The following is a 26287-nucleotide window of genomic DNA, read 5'->3' on the forward strand; positions in this document are numbered from 1 at the left end:
TGAATTATTAGTTTATAATAATTATAAAATCCTTGATGGTCCAGTGTATGAAATCTAGCGGCATCTAGCAGTGAGGTTGTGATTTGCCAGCACTTCGGTGACTGACACAGGACTAATATTGACTAATTATCTTTACGTATTTACGAAACGCGCTCTGTAGAGCAGTTTGTCCGCTAAGGGCTACTGTAGAAACAACAGGTCGAATTCCATGCAAGGGGACCCGCAGTGTTAATGGAGAGACATAACACTTCATTATGTAAGGTCTTTATACACCTCTGAACGCATAGTTATGTATATTATATTGCATTTCTGTCAACAGATACTCCAAAAAATGTACTAAGTTTTTAATTTTACTAAAGCTATATGTTTACTGACATCTGAGTAAAAGTATTGACATTAGTGAACACAGAAAATCTGATATTGTCTGCTCTGTTGTGTGTACAGGACAATATAAGGGTCACACACATTATAAATGGTAAATATGGATATTGATCCCAAACAATGATTGTGGGACCGTGTCACGCCCTATATTGCATTTAAATGAAGTTTCCTATTCAACGAATTATCTACATTTTAGACCAGTAAACAAAGATCTTTACTGAAGTTAAACTTTCACCAACAACGTGAGAAACTGCCACTTGTATAAACAACACAAAAGTATGTTGGGTGGTACACCAGTCTAGCCAATGACTTCCAGACTATTTTTTGCAAAAAGATGTTTCATCCACTTTCATACACAAATCTTATCGTTCAGTGTCATTTCCACAACTTATAAAAAGTATTACAACATACTGTTATTGGTATTTGCAAAAGAAAATACATTGAAATAGCCCAACAGCAGAAATTTCAGTTTGTTTAAAGACCCCCTAATCTAGTCCTTTTAGTCTGCTGGTCTCCACCCCCTTTCCAGCAGAAAGCGCAGGGCTGTGAGCCGGTGCTTCCAGTAACAACAAAACTGAAAAGAATATTTCTTAAGTGAATGAGAAACACAGTCTCATCTTTCAAAACCAAACACATTGTTTGTATAAGTGAGAGTACATAAGACAAACGCGTTATTTGTTTAAAAACGGAGCATGCTGTTTTCTGAGTGAATGCGCAAACGCATTACATCTTTAAATCCGGCACATTGCTCTTATAAGTGCAAGTTAACATGATAAACACATCATATCAATTAAAACTGAAAACGTGCTCCCTATTAGTAAATGCGCAAACGCATTATGTCTTTACAACATACACATTGTGTTTATAAGTGACAATACATGGGACAAATGCATCATATCTGCAATACAACAAAAACATGCTGTCTATAAGTGAATGCACAAATACATTATGTCTTTACACCATGCACAATGTTTTTATGAGTGAAACTACATGGGACAAACAAATCATATAAAAACTGAAAACATGCTTTCTATAAGTGAATGCACAAACACATTATGTCTTTACACCATGCACAATGTTTTTATGAGTGAAACTACATGGGACAAACGAATCAAATCTATAAAAACTGAAAACATGCACAAACGTGTTGTCTTTACAATGTTCACAATGTTGGGGATTAAAAGTGCATTTTCTGGATTAGGGAGCCTTTAAGAATGACTGTGTTGATATATGTCGTGAAAAAAATATCATATCTTATCTTTTGCTTTTAAAAAGAAAGCCAGAGCAATGTTTTCAAAAGTCTTGGAAATGTTTTAGCCCAGCAGCTGGTGTGAGGAAGGCAATAACAGTGCAGCTTGGTTGTTACTCAATTAGATGTGTACGACAAAACATATCATCTTACAGCGATCGTTTCTTTATGTTCGAATATTTTAGTTTACAAATCAGATGTCAGCAAATGTTCAAGTGGAACTCTTTAAATCTTCTTTTTTGAGCAAAATAACTGTTTAGATGCTAATTAGTCTCATGTCTCCTGGCAGTCACTCAATAGTGCACAAACCTCGTTCCTCTCATTTAGTCTAATCCTATTAGACTGTCTGATGCAAAAAAAGTTAATTATCAATTAACTGAGCAAATCGTGGTATGCATCAGAAATGAAATGTAAAATGACAAAGCAAATTGCACTAGTACCATTCCATCCTTGCTAAGTAAACTTTACATTTACCTTAAGCATATAATAACCCTGCTGGCTACAAAGGTCATCTAAGTTTAAGTTTACTTAACAAACTTCCTTAACTTCTCTTTGAAATTTTATAGTCACAAGGACAAGCTGTTTCTTTTTACAGCCCTACATGTGACGTGTGATAATTTTTTTGAAAATTACTTTGCGTGTGCTTAATACAATGATCTTCACTTAGCAGGTTTGCACTTATAATACATGGTACTAAATTGGTACAGTTGTGGAGCTTTCAAGCTCTTATGGGAGTCAGAGCTCTGTAAAAGCATTGACTTGAGTTTGTAGATGCCGATGATTTCCAACTATTACAATGGTCTCTTCAAACCAACATTTTGCAGATATGTCGACCAATTGAACATTGAATAGCACACTAAGCAGAACTGTGTTTGATCAACATATTCCATTTGTCTACTGAGGAATCAACACTTTGTGACTTTAACCACTCAATGAAATAAACCAGAGACACAGACAGAATCATTTATCTTTCCGAAAAGCAGTGAAGGAACAGCAGGCAGTGAATGAAAGTCAGTGATCATCAGTTTTACATTAAGATGTGCTGATGCATATGTGATTGGAGGAAAAACTCTAAGTGATTCAACGGCATAATATCAATACAGTGTAATGGACCATTAAAGAGAGCAAATACTGAGTAATATATGTTAGTTTTATATCATGCTGTGTAACTTGCAAACTTATTTCTATAGTAAAATCTTAGAAAGAGAAATCAAATTTTCACTTTGGCAAGCGTCATCAAGTTTAAAATTCCTTTTTGGAAAGACTGCTTAATCACACACAATAAAAAAAATCCCGCATAAAAAAGTAGGGAAAAAAGCTATGGTGTGCCAGGAAGGTTTTTACCAAAAATTACATGATTATATAAAAAAATCCCTGATATGACGTTCTTATTTCAAAGTTTGATTCTTCAGAAGAGAAATGGAATATGTTGATCAAACACAGTTTTGCTTATTGTGCTATTCAATGTTCAATCGGTTGACAAAAAAAAAATTGTGAATATTTTAATGCTTCAATAATTTGCTATTAAATGTCAAAGATTGAACTGTTTGAGAATTGTGGTTGATTGAATTTTCTTTAAATGTAGAAACCTGTGACATCACAGACAGCTTTAGAAAGTCAAAAGGGAGTTGCAGATAAATCCTTTCTCTCTCTCTCTCTCTCTCTCTCTCTCTCTCACACACACACTAAGAAACACACTGGCTTTAGATTTACAAAAGAATATGTAGAGGTTGATTCAGAATACCTCCGTTTCAAATAGCAACTGTGATCAATGACTTAATGAAACAGGCATGGGTCAGTGGGTTGAGGAGTCTTTCTTAACTCAGAAAATAATGTAAAGGTTTAAAAAACTTTAAAAAGCCATTTCTAAATCTATCTAAATCTTCTAATAACAGAACTATCTTTTCATGGAACGGAAGATTCATTCTGTCATTGTGGAAATGCTATGAACCCACATAATAATAAAGGAAATTGTAGCCTTAACTCAATATGTGCTGAGATTCTGACGTCTGAGATGGAAGAAATGGAAAAAGTGAGAATAAGTGAGCCAGGGTTTTCATGCTTTAATAAAATGTTGCGTGAAATAAGGAGTCTATTACAGATCAATAACAGTGTGTGTTTTGGGATGGAACTGGCTGATGGCTAGATTAAGAAACCATATTTATAGAAACTAAACGCTGTTTTTTATAGTGTTTTTAAACCCTAACCCCTTCTGATTTTGTAGTACAAAAGTAGAAATGTAAATGTTTAGCTTTAAACTGTCATTGTTGTCATTATTATAAACTTTTATGGTAATTCCAGTTCTCGCTCAAACACTGTGTGCATACACATAGGCACACACACTTTAACAGCTTGGATCATAGAGTGCAGATTAGAGGAAGGTGATCTGAATCTCAGTATGTTAAAGTATTTTAAGAATTAGTGAGGACATCTCATAGACTTTCACTTTTAGACAGTACCGCAGGCTAATGGTATAAATAAATACAACCCTTTGTATTCACACAAACATTTCTCTTTTCATACAGGTTCCAAATATTACAAAGCTTTTCTTCCCATAAAATTAAATTAGAGTGAATATTCACTCTAGTTTCCAGTGGCTGTGTTGGTGTAAATTTACTTTGAAAGAAAGAGTCTCTTCTTAAACAAAACCCCTGATAACCTCAAACCGCTACCTCCAACTTGAGCTATTGAAACTAAATCTTTACGAAACAAGAGAAAATAATTTAAAAGCCAACCACTGGTTAAACTTCACTAAAAATTGAAAATGACTGATTTGAACCAAACGTGACAATCATGTCAATGACTATTTCTTTCATGAGAACACAGAAAATATGTCAAAAAAGCGTGTACATGCTTGCCCCAAACAATGACAAAGACACAATACACAATTTATTCTCACAGATATGCATTTCTTTTCTCATTTATATGCACATAATAAATACCTGACATTTGCATGTCATTACTAGCTGATCAGGGGAAATATTATTCAGATTCATAGATCAACTCATAAGATTATTTGTGCAACGCTTACATCATTTTCATCATTTCATTTTTGAATACCTTGAACATTGCTGAGACTTTTTAATATTACTATTTTCTAGAGTGTGTGTTTGTTTCTGTTTTTGTCTAGCTAATCAATTTGTTTAACCTTTATTGAATTACATTTACATTACAATATAAGCTTTCTAAAGAAATGCATATAGGGACAAATTATATTCCTCAAGAAAATGAAAAATACTGAATCCAAATGTGTAAACATTGTCATGTCACATGTCACACGTCATGAGATCAAATTGTTTTAAGATTATGAGAATACCTTTCTGGTCCTAATGTAAGGTTTGGTTTGAGGGGTGTAATAGAAAAATAATGAACTGCTTATAAAAGACTCCAAATCCATTCTATATTTCACTGTTCTCGTGTTGACTTAAACTAGATTGAATATTAAATTGGGTCTCTTTCAAATGCGGCAGAGAAGAGAGAAAGAGAAGAGAGGACTTCACACATCACTGATCTTACAGCAAGAATTGCAAAGCCATGATTATTATAGAGTAACTCAAATACACCTCACTCTCCCTCTCTTTCTGACTGCACTGTAAGTCAATGTGGGTTTTAGAAAGATTTCACACAATTTTTGAGCAATAAACTCAAGCTGTCCATGAGCAAAATTGTTATTTACACCCACGCAAATGCAAAAACACATAAAATACATCTCCCTGGGGCCCAGAGAAGAAATTATATGGGATGTTGGCTGCTGAACAGATTGAAAAACTGATAGACAGACACGTCTGTAAAACAGAAGACTAATGGAAAACAAAAGTCCTTGCCCGTTCCAGATTTGAGACACTGTGGACAGTATAAACTTCCTACAAGGGGGAAACATAATACAAGCTGTCCTTTACATACACAATAACAAACAACCCCACCCTAAATCGCCCCAAACCTCAAACTCGCCTGAAAAACAACAGGTAACATTTAATGTTCCAGTCTCTTCCCGTATTCGCTTCTTAAAGCTTTTCTGCCTGTTTCTCATCCTTCACTTCCTTTTCACCTAGACCTTCACATACAAATGTCCCTTGAACTGTGATGGACACCTGCATTCAGTACTGGCCAATCAGCATTCAACGTGTCATTCCCTTCACACAGCACGTGTCTGTTCTGGGTGCATTACCCAGCGTGTTTTGTGCAGGAAAGGGGAATAAGGGCTCCTCTGTCCACACAGGAAACAAGAATATGAAACAGGCCAGCCACACCACATCAGCAATTCAGTACTGAACCAGAGTCGGTGTTGCAATGGTGAGTATGAAACGTAAGGCAACATTAAATAAAAAAAATACCAGCTACTCTCTGTGACAGATAAGAAGATTGGACCAAAAAAAGCCATGAACCTTTGAATGTACAGTACATGAACCGTTTCTCTTTTCTTCAACTCTTTGTATCACTTTGGTGCAGCATCTAATACGTACAGTATATATACATTTTGTACTCTAGAGAGGCACGTCCAATACTTTTATTCTATGTAGAATTTCATTTTCTCAAGCTTTTCTTATTCTTTTTTCTGATTGAAGGTGAGCAAGGACAGCAGTCAGGTTTCTCTCTATCGCCATTGATATTCAGAGAGTGAGATTGTGAAGTTCGGGATAATACACAGCCACAGAATTTAACTCTAGCAGATCTGATTATATTAAGGAGCGTTTTGAGGACACATGGTTACAGACACTACTTCATTTCTCAACCTCCAATTATTTTTCTACTCTTCCATCTCTCTGGTAAAACCAAAAGCAGACACACACACACACACATATATATATACTGTCTGTATTTAGGGCATCCCACCTCCTCTAGTAGAAAGCAATCCTCTCTCTGTGTGTGACATATGAGGAATATTTCTGGGGCACTCCACCCTGTTCACCCTAGGGAGACATACACACTCTCTCATAGAAGATGGGTGGTTGGCATTTCAGGGTGAAATATTTAGGGTGAAAACGTAGCAAAAATATGTGCTGTTCTGTTAGATAAAAACGTGTCAACTGTACACGGTTATATATCTGGTACATTTTGTCCACCTCTGTTCAAAAATCTTAGTCTGGGTTGATGCCAATTCAAGTCGATCACACCACAGATACGTTATGATTTTAAATAACACACCCCTGCCCCTGTTAATAAAAACCATCAACAAAAATCGATTTAACGGTTATAATGGGAATTCTATGGGTTATAATGGAAACCATAATGGTCTCTGTGGATCTCCACTGGTAATGTGGTTTGTATTGGCGGGATGGTAACAAATAAAACACTATTGATTATTACTGTAAGAAGGCCCAAAACACTCAGTCTACATAAAGGAATGTTGTAATGGTTAGAGTGGTAAACAGCTGATGGTTCATAATGGTGTTTTTAATGACAACCATTAGAATCTGTAGAATTTGACATGGACTATTCTGTATAGAGACGAGAACCATATTGTATGAACTCTCACACCCTGCCAGGAAATTACGTCAGCACACTGTACAGGAAAAGATGCTGCATATAGCCTAGAAGAAAACGAGGGTATTCTAGACTTCAGAAACATTAAGAGATGATTATCCAAGAATATTGATATTTTACAGATCCTGCAAAAATGTTTACCTGCACATTTGAAAACCGATAAGGCCATGCATGCCATAAAAAAAACAAGTCGGTCGGTGAACAGACACCTTACGGTTATATTGATGTCATTATTTCTACATATTTCACAGTGACGGTATAAGAAACGGGAGAACAGTCCATCACTCTGCTGATAAGAGGAAGGGAACGACAGTCGGCATATTTCGTCCAACAAGAGTCACCCATTTATCAAGCAGGTAATTTACTACCTCGGACTGGCCCATGCCCCACATACTGAAATGCAATAGCTGAAACAGATTGTAGCTTCTGTGCTTTGATTAACAGAGATGGCCTTGGAGAAAGAGAGGGCGTTATGAGAACATACAGCAGTTGGCCCACACCACATAACCCATTTAGGCAGTCTTCGGATCTATAAAAAAAACTTCTGGGGTCACAAAATCTATTACACTACAGTAATCATGTCACACAGTAATTATATTAGGAAGTATTAAATAACACTACTAAAACATTACTTGATATAAGATTATTAGTTTAGTTTTTATCAAATAGTATATCTAGAACCGGGTGTTTAGGATGATAGATGTACACAGGTATCCTGGAGGCAGGTGCACTCTTGGGACAGGTGTTGCATCTCTGACGACACTTTGGCAAACCCGGCGGGGAAACACAATGCTGCCGCTATAACGTTTCAGGATATTTTGAAGCTTAACACGGATAGAGTTGCTGTATCCTCAAGTTCACAAGCTGCCAAACAAGTTCGTCCGTTGTGCGAACAGTTATTTCTCTCCTGCTCCGGGATACGTTTCAAGCTTTTGTTCCGAAACTGTCCTGCCTCTATTTTTTGAATAAAATAATGAAGCTCCGTTTAAATCAAATATTAAACATTGGTTAACCAACATAAGATGAATTGATTTGTTAATAAAGATTAGAGCGCAACCTACACATAATAAGCAGGTAGATAGGTTCTGGTAAACATAAAAGGACCCACAAAGGATAAATGTTGCGAATATTACTGCTTACCGTGCATGTTGCAAAAAAGACCGACCTCGTCTTCCTGTTTTAGAAAAAACGGGCAGGGCAATGGAAAATGTCCACAGAAAAGGACGATGTGTCTCGTTTTCAGGTGAAGCATCAGCTGTACCTGCTCACTGCAGAACGCTGACTGCGGCGTCGTTTCACTATCTACAAATGATAGGGCTGACGTCACTGACAACAGCAGGGTGGGCGGTGCTTCGTGCACACTCGCTCTCTGGAGCTGGACAGATGCGCACGAGGATTAACGCGAGCAGGTCCAGATGATGTCGGAAAAATTCAATGTATGATAATATTATCATGCTGTTGACAATACATATCTAGAAACGGGCCTGAATTGAACTCCGCGCTTGGATTTCAGTAACCACTGATACCTTTTTTTATTCAAAAAATACAAGTACAAAATAAAGAAATGCATTTATAATAATGATTTACTAAAGTATTACCTAAATATCTATTTAAACCAAATTTTTATATAAGTATATGGGTCATATTTATAAGGCTTGTCTTGGTATTCTATTCTTCACACATGCAGCAAATCACTGATCTATGGTAATTAACCATTGAATGTACTTAATAAAAGATCAATCGTATTGTTTAAATAGAAACTCATCCTAAAATTAAACAATTATATTCTGTGTTAAGCTATTCGCTTACAATTGTGTGTTTTCTGCTGCCATCTTTTGGTCCAAGTAATTCATTGCAAGGCAAAATGACTGTCCTACACAAAGCATTTTAAAAGCATTGTTCACATTGAAAATGACACGGATGTATGATAAATAACAGAAAGCTTTTAATTGAAGATTGTTATTTGTAAGCAAGCATCAGCAGAAAACAGTTCTGATCTGCTGAGTAACAATATGTACACAAACACAAGCTCTCATTGAAAGTTACAGACAAGACAATTTTCTCAAGTTTTGATTTCTGTATCTCATGATCCATTTCGAGGCTTACACCAGAACCAGAAGTGGGTGGGTGGATGAATGGATGGAAAAGTCTATTGTCACCTGCATTCCTCATCAAATTCAAACCCTTTTAGTATCCCAACTCATTTGCTAACTTGGCACCAGGCCTCTTCATCGGAATTCTCCCTGCAAAGTTGGAACAAGTCTATATGGACTGCTCACTTGTTAAGGTTTTCCTGTACCTCCTCCAAGATCTGCTCTTCTAGATTGGATGTCTCATACTCTTTCAGCATATCGTACTTCTTCCAAGGTTGTGCCCACTTCTGAGCATGCTCCATCATCTCTGGGGTCAAACATAGGTCAAAACGAATACCCTGAACGTTAAACTTGGGACGCTCCCATCGTTTAGACCATGGCTTTGGCTTCATTTTTACTTTTAACTATGAGAAACAACAACAAAAGGAAGGAAATAAAAGGGTTAAAATGCACTTTAAAAATGTCATGAGTCATGTCACGAATTTTAAAAATAAATGCACACAATAAGTCAAAGATTTTACATTTACATTTTACCAATAGATTTTTAAGTAAATTGTCAGAGGTAAATATTAGAGGGGTTACAACTAAACAATGTGGTTTGCAGATTGCAGGCAGATGTTTTAAGTTAGTTATGGTCTTAAATTAGATGTAGGGATAATTTTTTTCTTACTGGATTCACTGGAACATCTCCTGTGAGCTCGAAATGAACCGGCTGCATGTCAAAGTCGTAGGTGCTGTACTCAGGTAGAGCATCTCTCAAGTACATGAGATTGTCATCCAGCCTCTTTTCCAGCTTTAACACCTCAATTTGCCGCAGACGTGGACTGTACAGCTCATAGCATATCTCCACACCTACAAACAACATAAATACATTATTTTTAAAGCCATTAAAATATTCCATGTAACACACTACATACCATGATTCAAATAAAAAAATTATGATTCTGAACAAACACAAGAAATTAGAGAAAGAAATAAACTAAGACTACGACATCTCAGCTGAGAATGTCACGCAATGTCTTTTTTTTTTACCTTGGCCATCTACCACATTCCTGAGGATGAAAGTAGCTCCCAATCCTTTGCCAGAGCGTTGAGTACAGATCCCAACAAAGCGATTTTGGTTTCCATTCGCATATGGGTCAGACATGGTGACTGCTATAATACTGCCTAGATGGAATTTACAGGAGGGGTAAAAGGGAAAGTTTATAAATCAATAAATTATATCAAATACAAAATAATTTAAAGATTTTAATGGCTGTCACCATCACAATTATTTCTTACCAACATAAAATTCTGGAATGTTGAGAACTTTCCGTCTCTCTATCATGTCTTTTCGTTCAATAGAAAACTTAATGGGATTAGTACGCTGACGTGGAGGAATAAACTCTGGACTCAGGAACCTATAAAATGAATCTGAATTAAGCATTGTATAAGAAAGGGCTTTCAGAGCATATTTCCTAAACAAGACATATAAGTATTAATTGTTTTCAAGTATCTGATAACTTATTAACCAGTAATTCATAAGATGCAACTGTACATCATGTTACAACCGAACAATCCAATAAACCTGAAAATAAAGATCACTTATTCAATGAGATGTACAAACCGTCGTAAAGATGTCTCGCTCTGTGTTTTGTCTATGATGACAGGTTTTGGGGGAGGAGTGAATTTTGGGGGTCCGTCTGAAGCCACAGCATGCCTCAACGTTGACGTCGACACAAGACCTAAAAATGAATAAACATTTCGTACCTTTAAAGTTATACGTTTAGAAGCATCCTATTTAACTTACTGTATGTTAATTAAACTCCATCATTGGATACTCAAACAGGTGATGCTTCAGCATGACAAGCGGTTTAATCACCGATATGTCGACAATATTTTGTTAAATTCCAATTAATTCAGAAAGGAACATGTAAAACTGACTAAGCAGTGCAGAATATAAAACAGTGTAACATACGTTCGCCCTGAACCACAATTCTTAACACTCGTAGCAAGCCCATCATTTCTCTCGCCCTCCGTGTGTACGCCGCCATGTTTGACCTCTTACAGGCGTGTGCATCGAAAACACATTCTGATTGGCTAGCTACACTCAATAATCATGACCATGATTGGCTGGATGGTCCGCAGGTATCCATATAAAACAGCAATCAAGAAAGTGTTTTAACGACGTGATTTAATAAATCAAAAATAATATGTATTATAAATGCGTACAACCTATCAGTTACTAAGGGCACAATATTGATTGTATAAAAACTAACTATGCGGATACATACGCATATTTTTGAGTAATTAAAATAATATTTACATTAATTTAACGAAACAGAAAAATTCGTTTGTTTGTTAAAAATATTTGTGTTTTCTAAATTAAGTAATTCAAAAATCCACAAAGGGTTTCGATCATGGAATTCGCGTTATGCGCATGCGCAGAGGGAGGCTGGTCCTTGTGTTTGTGGCGGAAGGTTCGTGTTTAACCCTCTGACACACGTGGATCTGTGAGTAGTCTTTAGTGGGCAACATCATCACAGAGGTGACTACTCGACTGCTGTCTAACAAGGGTACTACTCGAACCGATATTAGTAAGATGTCAGCTTAATCTTTTAAAAACGTTTTAGTTTGATTGACTATCATACAAAGTTTTTGTTTACTGATTAACTGTGCTCAAAAAGTTCTCAAATAATTCGTAGGCTTCTATTTTGTATGCCGAGTCAGTAGGTTGTGATTGTTTTCTCTGCTTATCTGTTTTGTCCCATGCTTTGAGCAATGATCTAATAATTACTCCCTAAAGTAACTAATACTAGTGTTAAATAAATGAGTTAAAACTAATGTATGTAACTGTTCTCTTTGATGTCCTTTTTAAGATTTGATCAACTGAGATTTTTTTCCAGTTTTGGGTTTCCCCCATAAAAAACATTGTCATACTTATAGTTTTCCTATTGTAGGATAACGTTTTTAGCACGTTTATGTTCTCTCTCTCTCTCTCTCTCTCTCTCTCTCTCTTTCTCAGGGTCATGCCTGTCATACGGTTCTACAGGAGAGAGGAGGCAGGTAAAGGGCGGGTCATACGCAGGATCGAACAGCTCTATCCTGAAGTCACCATAACAACTGAGCTTTGCTACAATGTGGAAGTGAACGGTACGAAAATATTGTATAGTGACATATAGATGATGTGATGAGTTGTGGCTCTGTGTTCCCTCTTCATCCATTCCTCTGTGTCTCTCAGGGTCCGAGTCTTTAAGCGTGGGGCAGAAAGATGTTCTGCGCTGGTTGTTCACTCCTCCTTATTCTGCTAGTCTGTCAGAAGAGCCCAGTTTAAAAACAATGGATGGGGCGAAACTGGTGGAGATAGGTCCTAGGTAACACCTGCCATTGTATTTATTTGCAGCATCTTTCATGCATCTTGTATCACATCTTACATTAATGTGATGCCCCTTGTAGGTTAAACTTCTCTACTGCTTGGTCCACCAATGCCGTGTCTATCTTCCAAAGCGCAGGCCTGAACCAGGTGTCCAGAGTAGAGCTCTCTCGTAGGCATCTCGTCAAGGTCAGAGGAGAGAGTTTCTTAAATAGCTTTTTGTATGAATGGTATTTTTTCAGCTATCTTATTTAATGTTGTTTAATTTTCCCCATCTAGCTACGGGAGGGACACAATCGTGTGATTAAGGATGCAGAGATGGAAACACTGGTTTGCAGCTTGTACGACAGCATGACTGAATGTGTTTACCCTCAGCCAATCACATCATTTGCTGTTGATGTTCGGCCACAGGAAGTTTTTGAGGTGGATATTCTAGGAAAGGGTCGTGCTGCCTTAGAGATGGCCAATGATGAACTCGGTAAGACAGATTTTTGGAATCAAAACCAACGTTATATGGTTCTTTTAATTATTAATGCTTTAAGGGATAGTTTACATTTATGTTTAGTCATTTAGCAGACAGTTTTATCCAAAGCGACTTACCGAGAGTTCAGGGAGCAATAAAGCGATGTGTCATACAGGGGTAATGGTACAAAAAGTGCTAAAACCACGTTACTAGTTTCCACAAAAGCCAGAACAATAGTTCACCCAAAAATGAAAATTCTGTAAGAATTCACTGATTGTTACAAACGTGTTTACATTCCTTTTGTTATGCTGAACACAAAGGAATATATTTGGAAGAATGGCATTAAATGGGGAAAGAGATCTGTTTGGTTACTGACATTCTTCCAAGTATCTTCCTTTGTGTTCAGCGGAACAAAGAAATAATTACAGGTTTGAAACAATCTGAGGTTGAGTAAATTATGACAGAATTTTCATTTTGGGGTGAAATATCCCTTTATTGTTTAAAGACATGAATATGTGTTTGTCAGCAGTACTCAGATAGTGTTGGAATCTGCAGTCACATGCTACGTAACATGATTAGAGGAAGAATAGATGTCACATGGTCAGAGAAATCTGTTTGATCAAATCAAATGAAAGTGGGGGGTTAAGTAACTTGAGAGAGATAATATTCATTGGTTAACAGTAACACCTAATCAATTTTAATTCCAGCGTGTATTAGAGGAGAGGAGGAGTGTAATGATGATACTCAACTTACTATAAGAGACAATACTGTAGGGGATTTACAGTGAAAGACTCGTAGACTGGTTATGATGAATAAGACAAGAAGTCAGAAATGCAATTAATAGAAGAAAATTTACCGTAGAAAAATTGTTTGTAGTTTTGCCAGCAGAAGTCAGCTTCAGCACTCTCAAGGAGTTCCACAGGCCGACCTGCCTTACATACAAAATTCAGTAGTGCGTAAGCTAACAGAGTCAACTAACTACGTCATTACTTGGGTAAATCAAGCTCACATGATTGGTTATCAATAGATAATCACTTAAACAAGAACACAAAGCTCTCAAACACTTCTGGAGTCATGAGACAGGACATATAGTCCTATAGATTATGAAGGCATGTAATACGAATTAAAACATGGCGCTACATCTGTCTCGTGATTTTCCACTCATTCTCACTTTCCTGAAACAATACAATCACACATACACAAACTCCTCAAGGGTAGAGTGTGTGCTAGCAGAAGATGTTTTCGAACGTGATGATAAGAAGTCCCTTTTCACAGTACCACTGACCAAGCAGGAAGAGAGAGCCTAGGCATTCATTAGAGACTTAAACCATTAAATATTCTCAACTTTCTGTATCAGAAAAGGTTGGTCTTAATCATGATTAAATCATCAATTTGAAATAAGATAATGCTGAATAATAATAGATTCATATTTGTCAAAACCCCACAAAAGTATTATATTTGAAGTAAGGTGAAGCCACGACACCCGTCCCTTCAATACACATTCAATAGTATTTTTTACAAAATATTTAAGAATTCAAATAACAATTTTATTTGCAAAGACATTAACAATTTCATAATATTTTTGTTGTACATACAACTTGAAATATACAATTAAAAAGGGTAAATGAACCTATGTACATTTATAAAAATTGAGTAGGTCACTGAAAGAGTGACCTATTTATCTGTCACTGAAAGATAAAACTTTAAGAATTTTATCAGTAAAGGAAACAAGAAATCTGAACCTTAGCAGAGATCTTGAAGCAGTAAAAGCAAGTAAAAAAAGTAAAAAAATGACATCATTTACAGGTCATATGTTGGCACTACAACCAATAGAATTAAACAGATATGATATCTTTAAAAAATAACAACTTTTTGTATCTCAATATATTGTGCCATGATGCAGTATATTATTGCACCCCTAGAGAGTGGTACTGTAAATGCTTGATTTCAATTTTTTGTGTGATATTTTTTCCTATAACTTGGCTTGCCATTAAAATTTGAATTACAATAGGATTTTAGAGGCTTTAAAAAGTTTTTACGACTTATCAATCTGAACCTTTGTCTCTGTGTTTCTGAGCAGGGTTAGCGTTTGACTCATGGGATCTGGACTACTATACTGCTCTTTTTCAAAAGGTGAAAAGAAATCCAACCAGCGTTGAATGCTTTGATCTGGCTCAGTCCAACAGGTGTGTTTTCTGAACATAACACGTTTAACCTAAAATACACACTGCTCATGTTTTCTTATTTTGTGTGATTGTGTAATTCTTACAGTGAGCACAGTCGCCATTGGTTCTTCCGAGGACGCATGATCATTGATGGAGAGGAGCAGAAGGAGACACTCTTCAGCCTTATTATGGGCACTCAGCGCCATAGCAACCAAAATAACGTCATCAAATTCTGTGACAACAGCAGGTTAGAAGCTGGAGCGTGAATGTCAATCTTCTTAAGAGGATTCCTTGGCCTTAGATAATGTCTCAATATATGATTCATGGTCATTGTAGTGGTATCAAAGGCATGGAGCTGGAGTGTATGTATCCCACAAACCCTGCACAGGCCAGTCAGTATGAAACCAGACGGACTACCAGACACGTCATCTTCACAGCTGAGACGCACAACTTTCCCACAGGTCACAGGCCAAAAACTGAGGCCTTATATTGATTCATATTAGACTGACCATAATAATAAAAGTAAAAAAAATGAAGTGCTGTATTTAAGCCTTTGACAGCCCTTCGCATGTAGTAGTCATATCCTCTGTATCATGGTCAGGTGTTGCTCCATTCAGCGGTGCTACCACAGGCACCGGCGGACGAATCAGAGATGTGCAGAGCGCCGGTAAGGGTGGACATGTGATCGCAGGGACTGCTGGGTACTGTTTTGGTAACCTCCACATCCCAGGTAAGTTATAAATCAATATACTCCTAAACATGTAGTTAAATTTGCAGCAAGATCCAATATGCCCTTGACCTTCTATTGTGAATACGCTTTCTTATATTCTCAGGGTTTGTTCTCCCCTGGGAGGAGGAGGGGTGGGAGTATCCATCAAGCTTTGCAACTCCACTCCAGGTGGCTATAGAGGCCAGTGATGGAGCCTCTGATTATGGCAATAAATTTGGGGAGCCAGTCCTTTCAGGTAGTGTTTGGCTATGACATCTGAATTTTTACTGTTTTATTGACTGTAGATAATAGTTTATTTGGTGTGAATTTATTATTCATTATTTCACTGTGATCTTACTTTTATCATCATCAGGCTTTGCTCGTTCTTTTGGAATGCGATTGGCTAATGGTGAGCGACGGGAGTGGATCAAACCAATCATGTTCAGTGGAGGGTTGGGCTCTATTGAAGACCAGAATGTGAAGAAAGAGCCAGCTGAGCAAGGTACCAGATGCATCATAATATTACTCTATCTGTCTGTCTGTCTGTCTATCTATCCTGATCTCGTTTGTCTCTTTGACAGGCATGGAGGTGGTGAAAATTGGAGGCCCAGTGTACAGGATTGGTGTTGGTGGAGGTGCTGCCTCTTCTATACAGGTACATTTCAAAATACGTTGTCTGTGTCTGCTTCTCTTCGGAGCGAATCATGCAAATTAATATATTCATTGTTTTCTGTAGGTTCAAGGTGATAACTCAAGTGCTCGAGATCTAGGTGCAGTTCAGAGAGGAGATGCAGAAATGGAGCAGAAGATGAATCGAGCTCTAAGGGCATGCCTGGAGAGAACGGAAGGAAACCCCATATGCAGCATACATGATCAGGGTGCTGGGGGTAACGGTAATGCACTTTTTATATATTGAAATGTTTTTATGTTCCCTTACACAGTAATACAGAGAGAAACATATGTGTAGATTTGTACGATCTTATTGTGCACTTGTGTGATGTAGAGAGATAAAACATGACATGTTATTTGTTTAGGTAACGTGTTAAAAGAATTAAGTGAGCCTGCTGGTGCAGTTATTTATACTAGCAAGTTTAAGGTGAGATAAAGACAATATTAAAACCAATATTTGGATTTGATACTTTTATTTTCGTATCATTTTTATGTATTTCTGCTTTAATGCACAGAGAGGAGACCCTACCCTTAGTGTTTTAGAGCTGTGGGGGGCAGAGTATCAGGAGAGTAATGCTCTTTTGCTTCGTCCCTCTGACCGGAGCTTCCTTGAGAGAGTGTGTCAGAGGGAGAAATGCCCCGTTGACTTTGTGGGCAAAATAACCGGTGATGGAAGGGTGAGTGAAAAGCATTTGATAGGCAGAGCTTGTACAAGCATACAAATACATTTTGAGAATCTGCGTAACACTTCTGCATATGTATTACTCAATAGATTGTGCTGGTGGACGACCTGCATAAAGAAGCCAACAGGCTTGATGGTGGGCGGAGCCCTGTGGATCTGGAGCTGGATTGGGTATTGGGGAAGATGCCACAAAAGGTGAAAGAAGTGAATTGCATTAAACCGTACTAGACATCTATATGAGACCTGATTAAGATTTTAAGTGTGAACAAATTCCCCCTCGCTTGGATGATTTGTGAACTACAGACTCCCAAATGTAAATCACCTATTTATTACAGAATGCATTTTTTTACTTGAATGTACTCACGGTTTACTGAAGTACGAAATTAAGAGATTTATATCAGTGGCTCTTTTTTTTTTTAGGAGTTTGTGATGCAACACATGGCTGTTTCTCTGCAGCCTCTCTCTCTCCCAGCTGGTCTCTCTGTTCTTTCAGCTCTAGAGAGAGTTCTCCGACTGCCTGCAGTGGCCAGCAAACGCTACCTCACCAACAAGGTACCATACGTCCTTCTTAACACTATCATACAGCTGCCAGTCCAGTGTCCGATGAATTTCAGCAGAAACAAACCTTAAGGGACACTTCACCCAAAAATTCTGTCATTATTTACTCACCCTCGAGATGTTCCAAATCTGTATACATTCATTTGTTCTGATGAACACAGAGAAAGATATTCTACATAGTACTTTCATTCTTGGATGAAGTTTCCCTTAAGGTTTGTTTCTGTTGAAATTCATGGAATGGCCCAACAGTAATGTGAAAGACTGAGAGAATGCAAAGATGGTTGAAAGTTGTGAAAAAATCAGGCTATTGAATTATACTGGTATTTAAGGATCATTTTTAAAAATGTTCAACTTTAATACTGTGTTGTTTAAACATGAATATGAACTTTGCTGTATTCAAGATCTGTAATCATTTGCATGCATCTGTTATTTTGACGAGTTTCTCCTGTGTACATTTTCCACAATTATATGCAAATAAGAGAGTATTTTTATTTGGAATTTGAATAAATGAAAATGATTCATCCTTATGATATTATAAATACATAATATAAATATTATATGTATTTTTGGTACTGTCTTAGATTTACCATGTGCATTGCAAAATGTGGGTCCTGAGGCAAAGTAATTTGAAAACCACTTGCGTGCAGCAATCTTTGAAATATAATTATTAGAAACACATTTGTCTTTTTAAGCTCACAATGATTTGTTTTCATTTAATTCACCGATTGAATTTATTATGGTCTCATCTACCATCCTGACATTACAAAGTATTTCGATCAAACTCAGAACAAAACGTCAATATAAAGTGCCACAACGTCCATATAAATGTCATTACTTTAATATCAATTGAATAAAAAGCATTTCTGTAAATGACAAGCATAACATTTCATTTAAGAAATTACATGGGAAATTCTCTTCTAGGTTGATCGATCTGTGACGGGTCTGGTTGCCCAGCAACAGTGTGTGGGTCCTCTGCACACACCACTCGCTGATGTGGCTGTTGTCGCCCTGTCTGCGTTCAGCATCCAGGGTGCAGCCACGGCGATAGGCGAGCAACCAATCAAAGGGCTGCTGTCAACAGCAGCTGGGGCTCGTATGGCTGTGGGAGAAGCTCTCACTAACCTGGTGTTTGCAAGAGTGTCTGCTCTCAAGGTACAAAAAACATCACCTGTGTCTGCCATTTTATTTACAATATAAGTGCGTTTTTTTGTTTTTTAGTAAATGGGACTCCAGAATGTGTGCACATTTCTTTACAGGATGTGAAGTGCAGTGGTAACTGGATGTGGGCTGCTAAGCTGCCGGGTGAGGGGGCGTGTCTGTGGGAGGCGTGTCAGGCCATGTCTGAGGTCATGGGCCAGCTGGGCGTGGCCGTGGATGGAGGAAAGGATTCTCTTAGCATGGCAGCACGTGTCGGTGGAGAAACTGTTAAGGCACCTGGTACTCAACCTGTTTGTGCTATTAGTAATCAGCATTTTAAGGAATTTTGTGAAAAGATGTGACAAGAATGAGAATGACATGTGACATTTAGTTTTATTCACAAATGTTATGTCACTAATACATTTTGAAATTTGTGCAATTGTATGTGCTCATCTGAGGGATTAATTGTAAAAGTATTTCATCGTTGCCCACTGCAAGCCAAGCTAAACCAATTTGTATAATTTGTGTTTTAACTAGTTGACAAGTTCAATACTTGTACACCTATGTAGTTTAAAGATTTCAGCACTTTCTGTATATGTCTTATTTATATCTCACACCAATATCTGCGTTAGGGTCTTTGGTTATCTCCGTGTATGCTGTATGTCCTGACATCACAGCCACTGTGACCCCTGACCTGGACAACCCTGATGGCAAAGGTCAGGCCTGCACCTCACTAGCCCTTTTGAACTCCCTATCATGTTTCTGGAGCTATTATATCAGTCTTGTATTTCTGCTAATAGATTATTTGTGTGTTGACATCTCTTGTGTGCTGTCTATCTATCTTTTTCTTAGGTGTGTTACTGTATGTACCCGTGAACCCAGGTAAACACAGGCTGGGCGGCTCTGCCCTGGCACAATGTTATGGACAACTTGGAGACTGCAGTCCAGATCTGGATCACCCAGATAAGCTTTCTGCTTGCTTCAACACCACCCAGACACTGATTCAGGGTCAGTGCATGCTTTGGGGAATTCTGCTTGTATTGCTACATTAATCACATAATTTGTCTCCATCAGCTGACATCAGTTGGTACAATGCTATAAATAATAAAAATCCATACACGCATTTAGGTTCAGTGCCTCTTAATCTCTCTGAATCCTAACATTACAAGACCATTTTGACATTAAAAGAGTTTGTTGATTTTAAATGATTTATTTTATAGATCGATTGCTGACCGCAGGACATGATGTCAGTGACGGAGGGCTTATTTCCTGTTTGCTAGAGATGGCCTTTGCGGGGAATTGTGGGATAGAGGTGGACTTGCCTTTTGAGGGTGTTCAAGGTTGGTAACAAAAAGTGATTTTCGACATAAATGTTGAAGTTTATCCCCTAAGACCAGCACTTGAGTCTTTGAGCTTGATATGTAATATACAGGTTGTCAAGTTTTTGTTTTACAGTAAATAATGGGTCACTTGTGACTTGTCTTTTTTTACAAGGCGTCCATCAAAGATATTTCTTTCTCTGTCTGATTTCAGTGATGGAGGCTCTGTTTTCAGAAGAACTAGGTTTGGTTTTGGAGGCGTGTGAAAGTAATGCATTGAGTGTCTGTCAAAGATACAAAGAAGCAGGTCTGCTCTGTCTAAGGATTGGCACAACCTGTGGTTTTGGACCTGATGCTATGGTGAGCATCAGAAAATTAGATTCTTAGCATTAGATATGCATAGCCTCTGCAATCATGATTTTACTATTTTGCAGGTCAGAGTGTGTCTCCGTGGACAGGAAGTGCTAAATGAGCGTGTTCCCACACTGAGGGCATTATGGGAAAGCACAAGCTTTCAGCTAGAGCGACTGCAGGCTAATCCACTTTGTGTCAAGGAGGAGGAAGAAGGGCTTGTTTCTCGCACACAGCCTTACATTAAACTCACCTTTGACCCCTCCCAAACACCCATCATTAAAGATCCTGGTGAGACCCATTGCTGTATGATTGAGTGATACATGTTCTATTTTCTTGACATGTATGTTAAGATTCTGCTCTAGTTTTAGAAAAACCTTGTGTTGCTGTAATAAGAGAGGAAGGCAGTAATGGTGACAGAGAGATGTCTGCAGCTTTGTTCATGGCTGGATTTGAGGTATTTAACCTATCATTATCAGCAAAAGGATATAAAGAATTTTCATGAAGAAAGTCTTAGCAATATTGACTTAATCTTTTTGAGAGACTTTTAAGCTTTTGCATGTTATGACCCATAGGTTTGGGATGTCACAATGCAGGACCTGTGTTCAGGCTCTACGACCCTTGACCCCTTCCGAGCTGTGGTCTTTGTTGGTGGATTCAGCTATGCAGATGTGCTGGGGTCAGCTAAAGGTAAAAATCACACTATTGCATGCTGCAGCATATGTCGATATCACAGCTGAACTGTGTATATGCATGTGTATGCGTCTGTGATAACATGCATTTAAACATCTACGCCATTGCATGTTTAAGTTTTGTGTCCCAGTGCATGCTAAACTTTATTAGCAGTTAATCATCAAGAAATAGCAAGTAATTTATCTTTTTCCAAATATAAGGGTGGGCTGCCACAGTGACCTTCAACCCCAGGGCTCGAGACGAGTTCAAGCGCTTCCGTAACCGTGATGACACCCTGAGCCTGGGGGTTTGTAACGGATGTCAGCTTCTGGGTTTGCTGGGCTGGGTGGGTGAGAGAGAGGATGAAGGTGAAGTGGTCTCATTTATACCATGTATATACGTGTATAATGAATTATATATCATTTATTATATTTACTTCATTTTTTAACAGGTTCTGATGTTACTATGACCCATAACAAGTCGGGCCGGTTCGAGTCGAGGTTTGTGAGCGTGAGCATCCTGCCCTCTCCAGCCATCATGCTAAAGGGAATGGAGGGGTCTGCTCTGGGTGTGTGGGTCGCTCATGGAGAAGGTTAGAAATCTGTTCAATCCACATGAGACACGCACACATTTATGTTAATAGGGTTCTTAATACAGTGTCTTCCTGAAGTCTGATCCCAGTAGTAAAAATCGTTCCACTCTGTGCTCTACAGGTCTGATGCAGTTTCGTTCTTCAGCAGCTCAGCGGAGACTCATCAATGCCTCTTTAGCTCCTCTGCGTTATGTGGATGATTCTGGCACCCCCACTGAAATCTATCCCATGAACCCTAACGGTTCTGCACAAGGTGTTGCAGGCATCTGCTCGGCAGATGGGCGCCACCTGGCCATGATGCCCCATCCTGAGCGGGCCGTGTTAGGCTGGCAGTGGGCCTGGGCCCCTCGGCACCTGAGGGGATCACTGGAGCCCTCACCGTGGCTTAGTATGTTCCGCAATGCAGCAGTATGGTGTCAGAGTGCATAGAAAGGGGAAGAAATACGGTACTATGTGATTGTTACTAAATCTGCAATAGCGTAGGAATACTTAGCGTAAGAGTATACCAAATAGCCAAACTTATAACATGGAGAGTAATAGGAGATTGTGGATGATCTTGGCCTGATCTTTACAGTTGAATGTTTTAATAACAGCATTAGTTTGTTGTGTAAATACATTAATGTAGAGTTAATGTATTAACATTCTTGATGGAAACTGCTGAAAAAAATCATAAGGGGCCTTTTGAATCGCACTATGGAGAATTCCTTAGTTTGTGCCAATTGTGACAATTTCAACTTTTTTAGAAGAATTGTTTCTTTACTATAAATATACATTCCAGAAATGATTGATGGGAAAACAAATCTTTAGTGATAAAACACTACACGTATTATCAAGGCATTAAATTGATACTTGATACTTAACATTAGTCTCTGTGGTTTGTATGAATTTTTTTTTATTAGAAACGTGTATATTTACAAAAGTACTTTACATTTACTATACATAGTATCGTTCTAAACTCTTATCACAGTTTGTCTATTTTAGACACATCGTCAATGAAAATCCACCTTTATTGACAACAAAGTGCACAAGGTCTTGACACTGTTAACCTTTGCAAACAAGGTCTGTTACTGTAATTTCAACATGCTAGTTTACAAAGGATCAATGTCCTTTACAACGCATCTGTCAACACACCATGTGTGAACGTTTGAGTTCTTGTCCTCTGTGGCCCCATCTGCTGGTTAATGTTAATAATGCAGATAAGAATAAGGAAAACCACTACAAAATCATCCAGCATGCCCAGCACTCCGCCTAAAGGCCCTGGGAGGGTCTCCAAGGGGGATGCCAGAGACATGGCTGCCCCAAATCCACAGACAGCCACCCTCAAAAGAAACAACCAAACAAGACCACTCATGTTCCCCAACCGCCGCACCAGCAACAGCATGAAGAGAGGTGCGTCACAAAGGTAATCTTTAACCTGGGAAGGAAGGAATTAAAATAAAATTGAGAGTTGAGACATAACACGTGGAACAACAACAGTGTTTATTGTGTCTTTGATCCTTTATTCTCTGTGGTTTCATAACCTTTGTGAGTTTGTGACATCAGAGAATTCAGTAAGGGATAATGTTACAGACAGCCGGTTGTTATCGAAGAAATAAGCCAGTAAATGTTCAGTTTTGGGTCAACTATAATAGTGTTAGCATTTACCTGCCGAGCTGCTCCAGAGTTACGTTTGTTGTAACCTTTAATTTGTCTCAAAATCTCCCTTTCTTCACGATCAGCTCTATTGTCCCCGAAGAGATGACACATTTTATTCACCTGAGATGAAAGGATTAAAGACAAAACATATTTACCTGTTTCCTAAGAAAATACAAATGAATACAGGACAAGATGCCTTTATGCATGCATATAAGATCTTTAGGAAGTAGGTCTCTCCTACCCTCTGTCTGCACAAAGGACAGTTGATGGCATCTAACCAGGAGCCATGTTTCCAATATGATATCAGGCACGGTGCTAAATAAAAAAAACACAGGAGACAGATGAACGTGGGCCACGTGTTTACAGATTATAACCTCCAACGTGTGGCTGGTGCCATGAGCGAAGTCTTACTGGCAGACAGAAATCTGTGCATTTATTACTGCAATAGACTGCCCAGGTATTTTATTGCTTTTAAGGGGCATAAACAATAGATTTTACATCACTTTTACCAAGTAATACATCTTAATTATGTACTTCCTTCAAAAACTATATTTTTCCATGACAATATGCTCAAATGGATGGATTTAAATACACACTAAAGTTTTTTTAGTTTTGTATGTTTGAGCTGTCTCAGCTGACAGGCGCAACTATTGTTACTATGACAGCAGTATAATATTAAACTCAATGCTGTGTTGTAGATGAGTCACATGACCCAGCAAGTGTTTGAGTAAGTACTCGACTTAACGCCTTCTGTATAAATGCCCACCACCATCCGCTACCAGATGATGTAGTGCATTTTCTCTATAGTCTATTATATACTGAATTTGCACCCTAATCTAAAATACATCATTACTGAGAGTTTAAACAAGGTTTATGTCTGTGCAGTGTGATGTTTTTTGTTGATGTGTGAGGTTGACACGCACCACAGAAAAGATGCCCACAGTTGGTCTCTACAGGGTAGCTGGCTGTCTGCAAACACACGGGGCACTGGGGTTCCCTGTTGGCAGTTGGTAACCACAGCTTGTGCAAATCCTGCAAACATGATGTTATGGGACAAATATAAAAAAAATATGAAGCATAATATTGTTTACATTTTAAACCAGAGTTAGTGGTATTGTTGTAGTAGTTAGTAGCGGGTTTAAAAGAGATGTGCACTCACCTCTCTGTTCATGTGACCTTGACTCTTTATTTGCGAGAGATGATGGGACCTTCAAAAGTGAGAGATGCAGTTACTTAAGTGCAAAATATTGGAGTTTATGTTAAAGTGTTTAAGTAAATCAGGCATTTTTGAATTTCTAAGTGTAGAAAGAAAACCAATGTAAAGCTATAATTTATTTCAGCAAAAGCAGTTATCTCTATGTTAAAAGTCAGTATTATTGTTTATTTCTTCTTTTTACTTGTTTCATGACATTTGTTTTATCACTAGAGTTGTCTGAAAAGTCTAAATATGTCTGTGCTCTGAAGAAGCACGTACAGCATCTAAACGTGACGCACCTGTGTTTTACTCATACAACAGATAACACAATATCAGACAGTCTTACATCATTCTGTCACATATGTAGGTACCGAACTGTTTTTTTTATTAGAGAGCCACATATTTGAAGTCATGATTTTGTTTAAGTACAATATAGGTACAATGTACACCTCCAATAAAACCGTGCCGTAAATTGATGTAAAAATGCAACTATATTATTTCTGTAAAAAGTAAAACAATGCAAAGCTGTGCTTAAGAGCCTATATGTTCATAACTGAGAATTGTATCACTGTGAGTTTAGAATTTAATTTAAACTCTCTGATGTCATGTGTACTCTGCGTGGCGTCACTTACTGGCCCAACACACCATAACACTTAACCTGCATCCTCTGAATATTTCTATTTATTGCTTTGTTCTTGCAAGATACATTTAAATATTTAAACACTTAGTATTAAAAACTAGTATGTTATTGCAGCATAGAGTTTTAAATAGGAATACCTGCCACATGAATTTTCATAAAATATATGCAATACAAATCTGACACAAATTGATAAACTCACCTGTTGTGGAAGCTGTGACTGGTAACCATGTTTTTTGTATGCAATTCCCTTTCCATCTGTTTCAGAAGGCAGAGAGACTGAAATGATTTTCACTGCTGCACTACACAGTAAATTTGACAGAGCAGTCATTCATTAACCAGGTTTTTCACTCCCACATCGCTGCTATTTTTGGAGGTTGGGTAACTATGCTGATTTCCCGTTGGATTTTCAAAACTGTGGAAATTTGCAGACATAGTGGCCCCCACAGATATCAATATATGTTCATGTCAAGTTTAAAGTTTGGATGAGCAATTTCATTAATAATAGCCGATTCCTCAATGTTTTGTCACGTGACCAGTGTCACAAGTTCGAAGAAATCTAATCCTACGTAACAGTAAGTAGGTTAGGTGTCTGGGTAACCTGTCAATAGTTTACCGTAGGTATGCATAATATAATGCGCTGTGACCTGGATGCCTAAACAGCTATAAGACACTTATGGACGAGTTAAAATAAAGCTACATCTGAACTAATACTATACCCCTGGATCACATAAAATCAACTGCTTAATCTCTTGCATTCTCTGTATGCATGTGTGTAGCCTATGTGTATGAGCGGGTCAATCACTTTAGAAAGAGCTTTCCAGAATGTCTATTCATGAGACAGGTCACGTACTGTAGTTAACTTCTGCACGTTCATACCATATCAGTTCATTTGCCTTGGCTGGCTAAAAATTTCTTAAGCTAATATTTATCTTTCTTTTGCC

The 26287-nt window shown here is 37.9% G+C and overlaps 4 protein-coding genes across 7 annotated transcripts in view; 1 reads left to right on the forward strand and 3 right to left on the reverse strand.

Annotated features, from left to right (window-relative positions):
* The window catches only part of itsn2a (intersectin 2a), a 36092-nt gene extending 27696 nt beyond the window's left edge, over positions 1 to 8396 (reverse strand). Inside the window, 1 exon segment of the mRNA XM_056764627.1 lies at positions 8255 to 8396. Coding sequence (XP_056620605.1) covers positions 8255 to 8366 — 112 coding nt within the window. The 5' untranslated portion in view covers positions 8367 to 8396.
* A 641-nt stretch (positions 8397 to 9037) lies between these two features.
* Positions 9038 to 11253, reverse strand: mrpl19 (mitochondrial ribosomal protein L19). The gene is made up of 6 exons (XM_056764742.1): positions 11165 to 11253; positions 10814 to 10931; positions 10489 to 10607; positions 10240 to 10374; positions 9878 to 10059; positions 9038 to 9611 (listed from the first exon to the last, which is right to left on the reverse strand). Exons 1-6 carry the CDS (start codon positions 11238 to 11240, stop codon positions 9390 to 9392), a joined length of 852 nt encoding a protein of 283 aa, XP_056620720.1. The 5' UTR covers positions 11241 to 11253; the 3' UTR covers positions 9038 to 9389.
* Positions 11254 to 11641: 388 nt separating this feature from the next.
* On the forward strand, positions 11642 to 22736 carry pfas (phosphoribosylformylglycinamidine synthase). 4 transcript variants are annotated; one of them, XM_056765174.1, is made up of 29 exons: positions 11642 to 11762; positions 12212 to 12339; positions 12428 to 12560; positions 12643 to 12748; positions 12839 to 13037; positions 15103 to 15208; positions 15294 to 15434; positions 15524 to 15648; positions 15789 to 15917; positions 16021 to 16152; positions 16270 to 16398; positions 16478 to 16551; positions 16633 to 16789; positions 16931 to 16992; positions 17081 to 17242; positions 17338 to 17442; positions 17668 to 17799; positions 18727 to 18957; positions 19062 to 19242; positions 19575 to 19658; positions 19795 to 19950; positions 20163 to 20282; positions 20476 to 20621; positions 20696 to 20903; positions 20978 to 21069; positions 21188 to 21302; positions 21506 to 21652; positions 21736 to 21876; positions 21998 to 22736. In XM_056765174.1, the coding sequence occupies exons 2-29, from the start codon at positions 12216 to 12218 to the stop codon at positions 22303 to 22305; spliced, it is 3945 nt and encodes a 1314-aa protein (XP_056621152.1). In that variant the 5' UTR covers positions 11642 to 11762; positions 12212 to 12215; the 3' UTR covers positions 22306 to 22736. The 4 variants fall into 4 exon arrangements, with proteins under 4 accessions (XP_056621152.1, XP_056621151.1, XP_056621154.1 ...); XM_056765173.1 differs by having other exon boundaries at positions 11660 to 11783; XM_056765176.1 differs by having other exon boundaries at positions 11675 to 11699.
* Positions 22737 to 22748: 12 nt separating this feature from the next.
* On the reverse strand, positions 22749 to 25632 carry si:dkey-183n20.15 (RING-HC_RNF170 domain-containing protein). The gene is made up of 6 exons (XM_056765177.1): positions 25546 to 25632; positions 24671 to 24719; positions 24435 to 24543; positions 23753 to 23826; positions 23521 to 23631; positions 22749 to 23290 (listed from the first exon to the last, which is right to left on the reverse strand). The coding sequence occupies exons 1-6, from the start codon at positions 25599 to 25601 to the stop codon at positions 22985 to 22987; spliced, it is 705 nt and encodes a 234-aa protein (XP_056621155.1). The 5' UTR covers positions 25602 to 25632; the 3' UTR covers positions 22749 to 22984.
* Between the last annotated feature and the right edge of the window lie 655 nt (positions 25633 to 26287).

Source organism: Triplophysa dalaica, chromosome 13, assembly GCF_015846415.1.
Source record: "Triplophysa dalaica isolate WHDGS20190420 chromosome 13, ASM1584641v1, whole genome shotgun sequence".
Lineage (NCBI taxonomy): Eukaryota > Metazoa > Chordata > Actinopteri > Cypriniformes > Nemacheilidae > Triplophysa > Triplophysa dalaica.

Excerpts from the sequence above, each read along its gene's own strand:
- pfas (XM_056765174.1), top strand. The coding sequence starts at position 12,216 with ATGCCTGTCATACGGTTCTACAGGAGAGAGGAGGCAGGTAAAGGGCGG. Across the intron at positions 16,153-16,269 it reads TGGGGAGCCAGTCCTTTCAG|GCTTTGCTCGTTCTTTTGGA; the intron begins GTAGTGTTTGGC and ends TATCATCATCAG. Across the intron at positions 20,283-20,475 it reads GCCTTTTGAGGGTGTTCAAG|TGATGGAGGCTCTGTTTTCA; the intron begins GTTGGTAACAAA and ends GTCTGATTTCAG.
- mrpl19 (XM_056764742.1), bottom strand. The coding sequence starts at position 11,240 with ATGGCGGCGTACACACGGAGGGCGAGAGAAATGATGGGCTTGCTACGA. Across the intron at positions 10,608-10,813 it reads AGCGAGACATCTTTACGACG|GTTCCTGAGTCCAGAGTTTA; the intron begins GTTTGTACATCT and ends TTCATTTTATAG. Across the intron at positions 9,612-9,877 it reads GAGATGTTCCAGTGAATCCA|TTAAAAGTAAAAATGAAGCC; the intron begins GTAAGAAAAAAA and ends TGTTTCTCATAG.
- si:dkey-183n20.15 (XM_056765177.1), bottom strand. The coding sequence starts at position 25,601 with ATGGAAAGGGAATTGCATACAAAAAACATGGTTACCAGTCACAGCTTC. Across the intron at positions 24,720-25,545 it reads AGTCACAGCTTCCACAACAG|GTCCCATCATCTCTCGCAAA; the intron begins GTGAGTTTATCA and ends TCACTTTTGAAG. Across the intron at positions 23,827-24,434 it reads CTGTGGGCATCTTTTCTGTG|CACCGTGCCTGATATCATAT; the intron begins GTGCGTGTCAAC and ends TTTTTTATTTAG.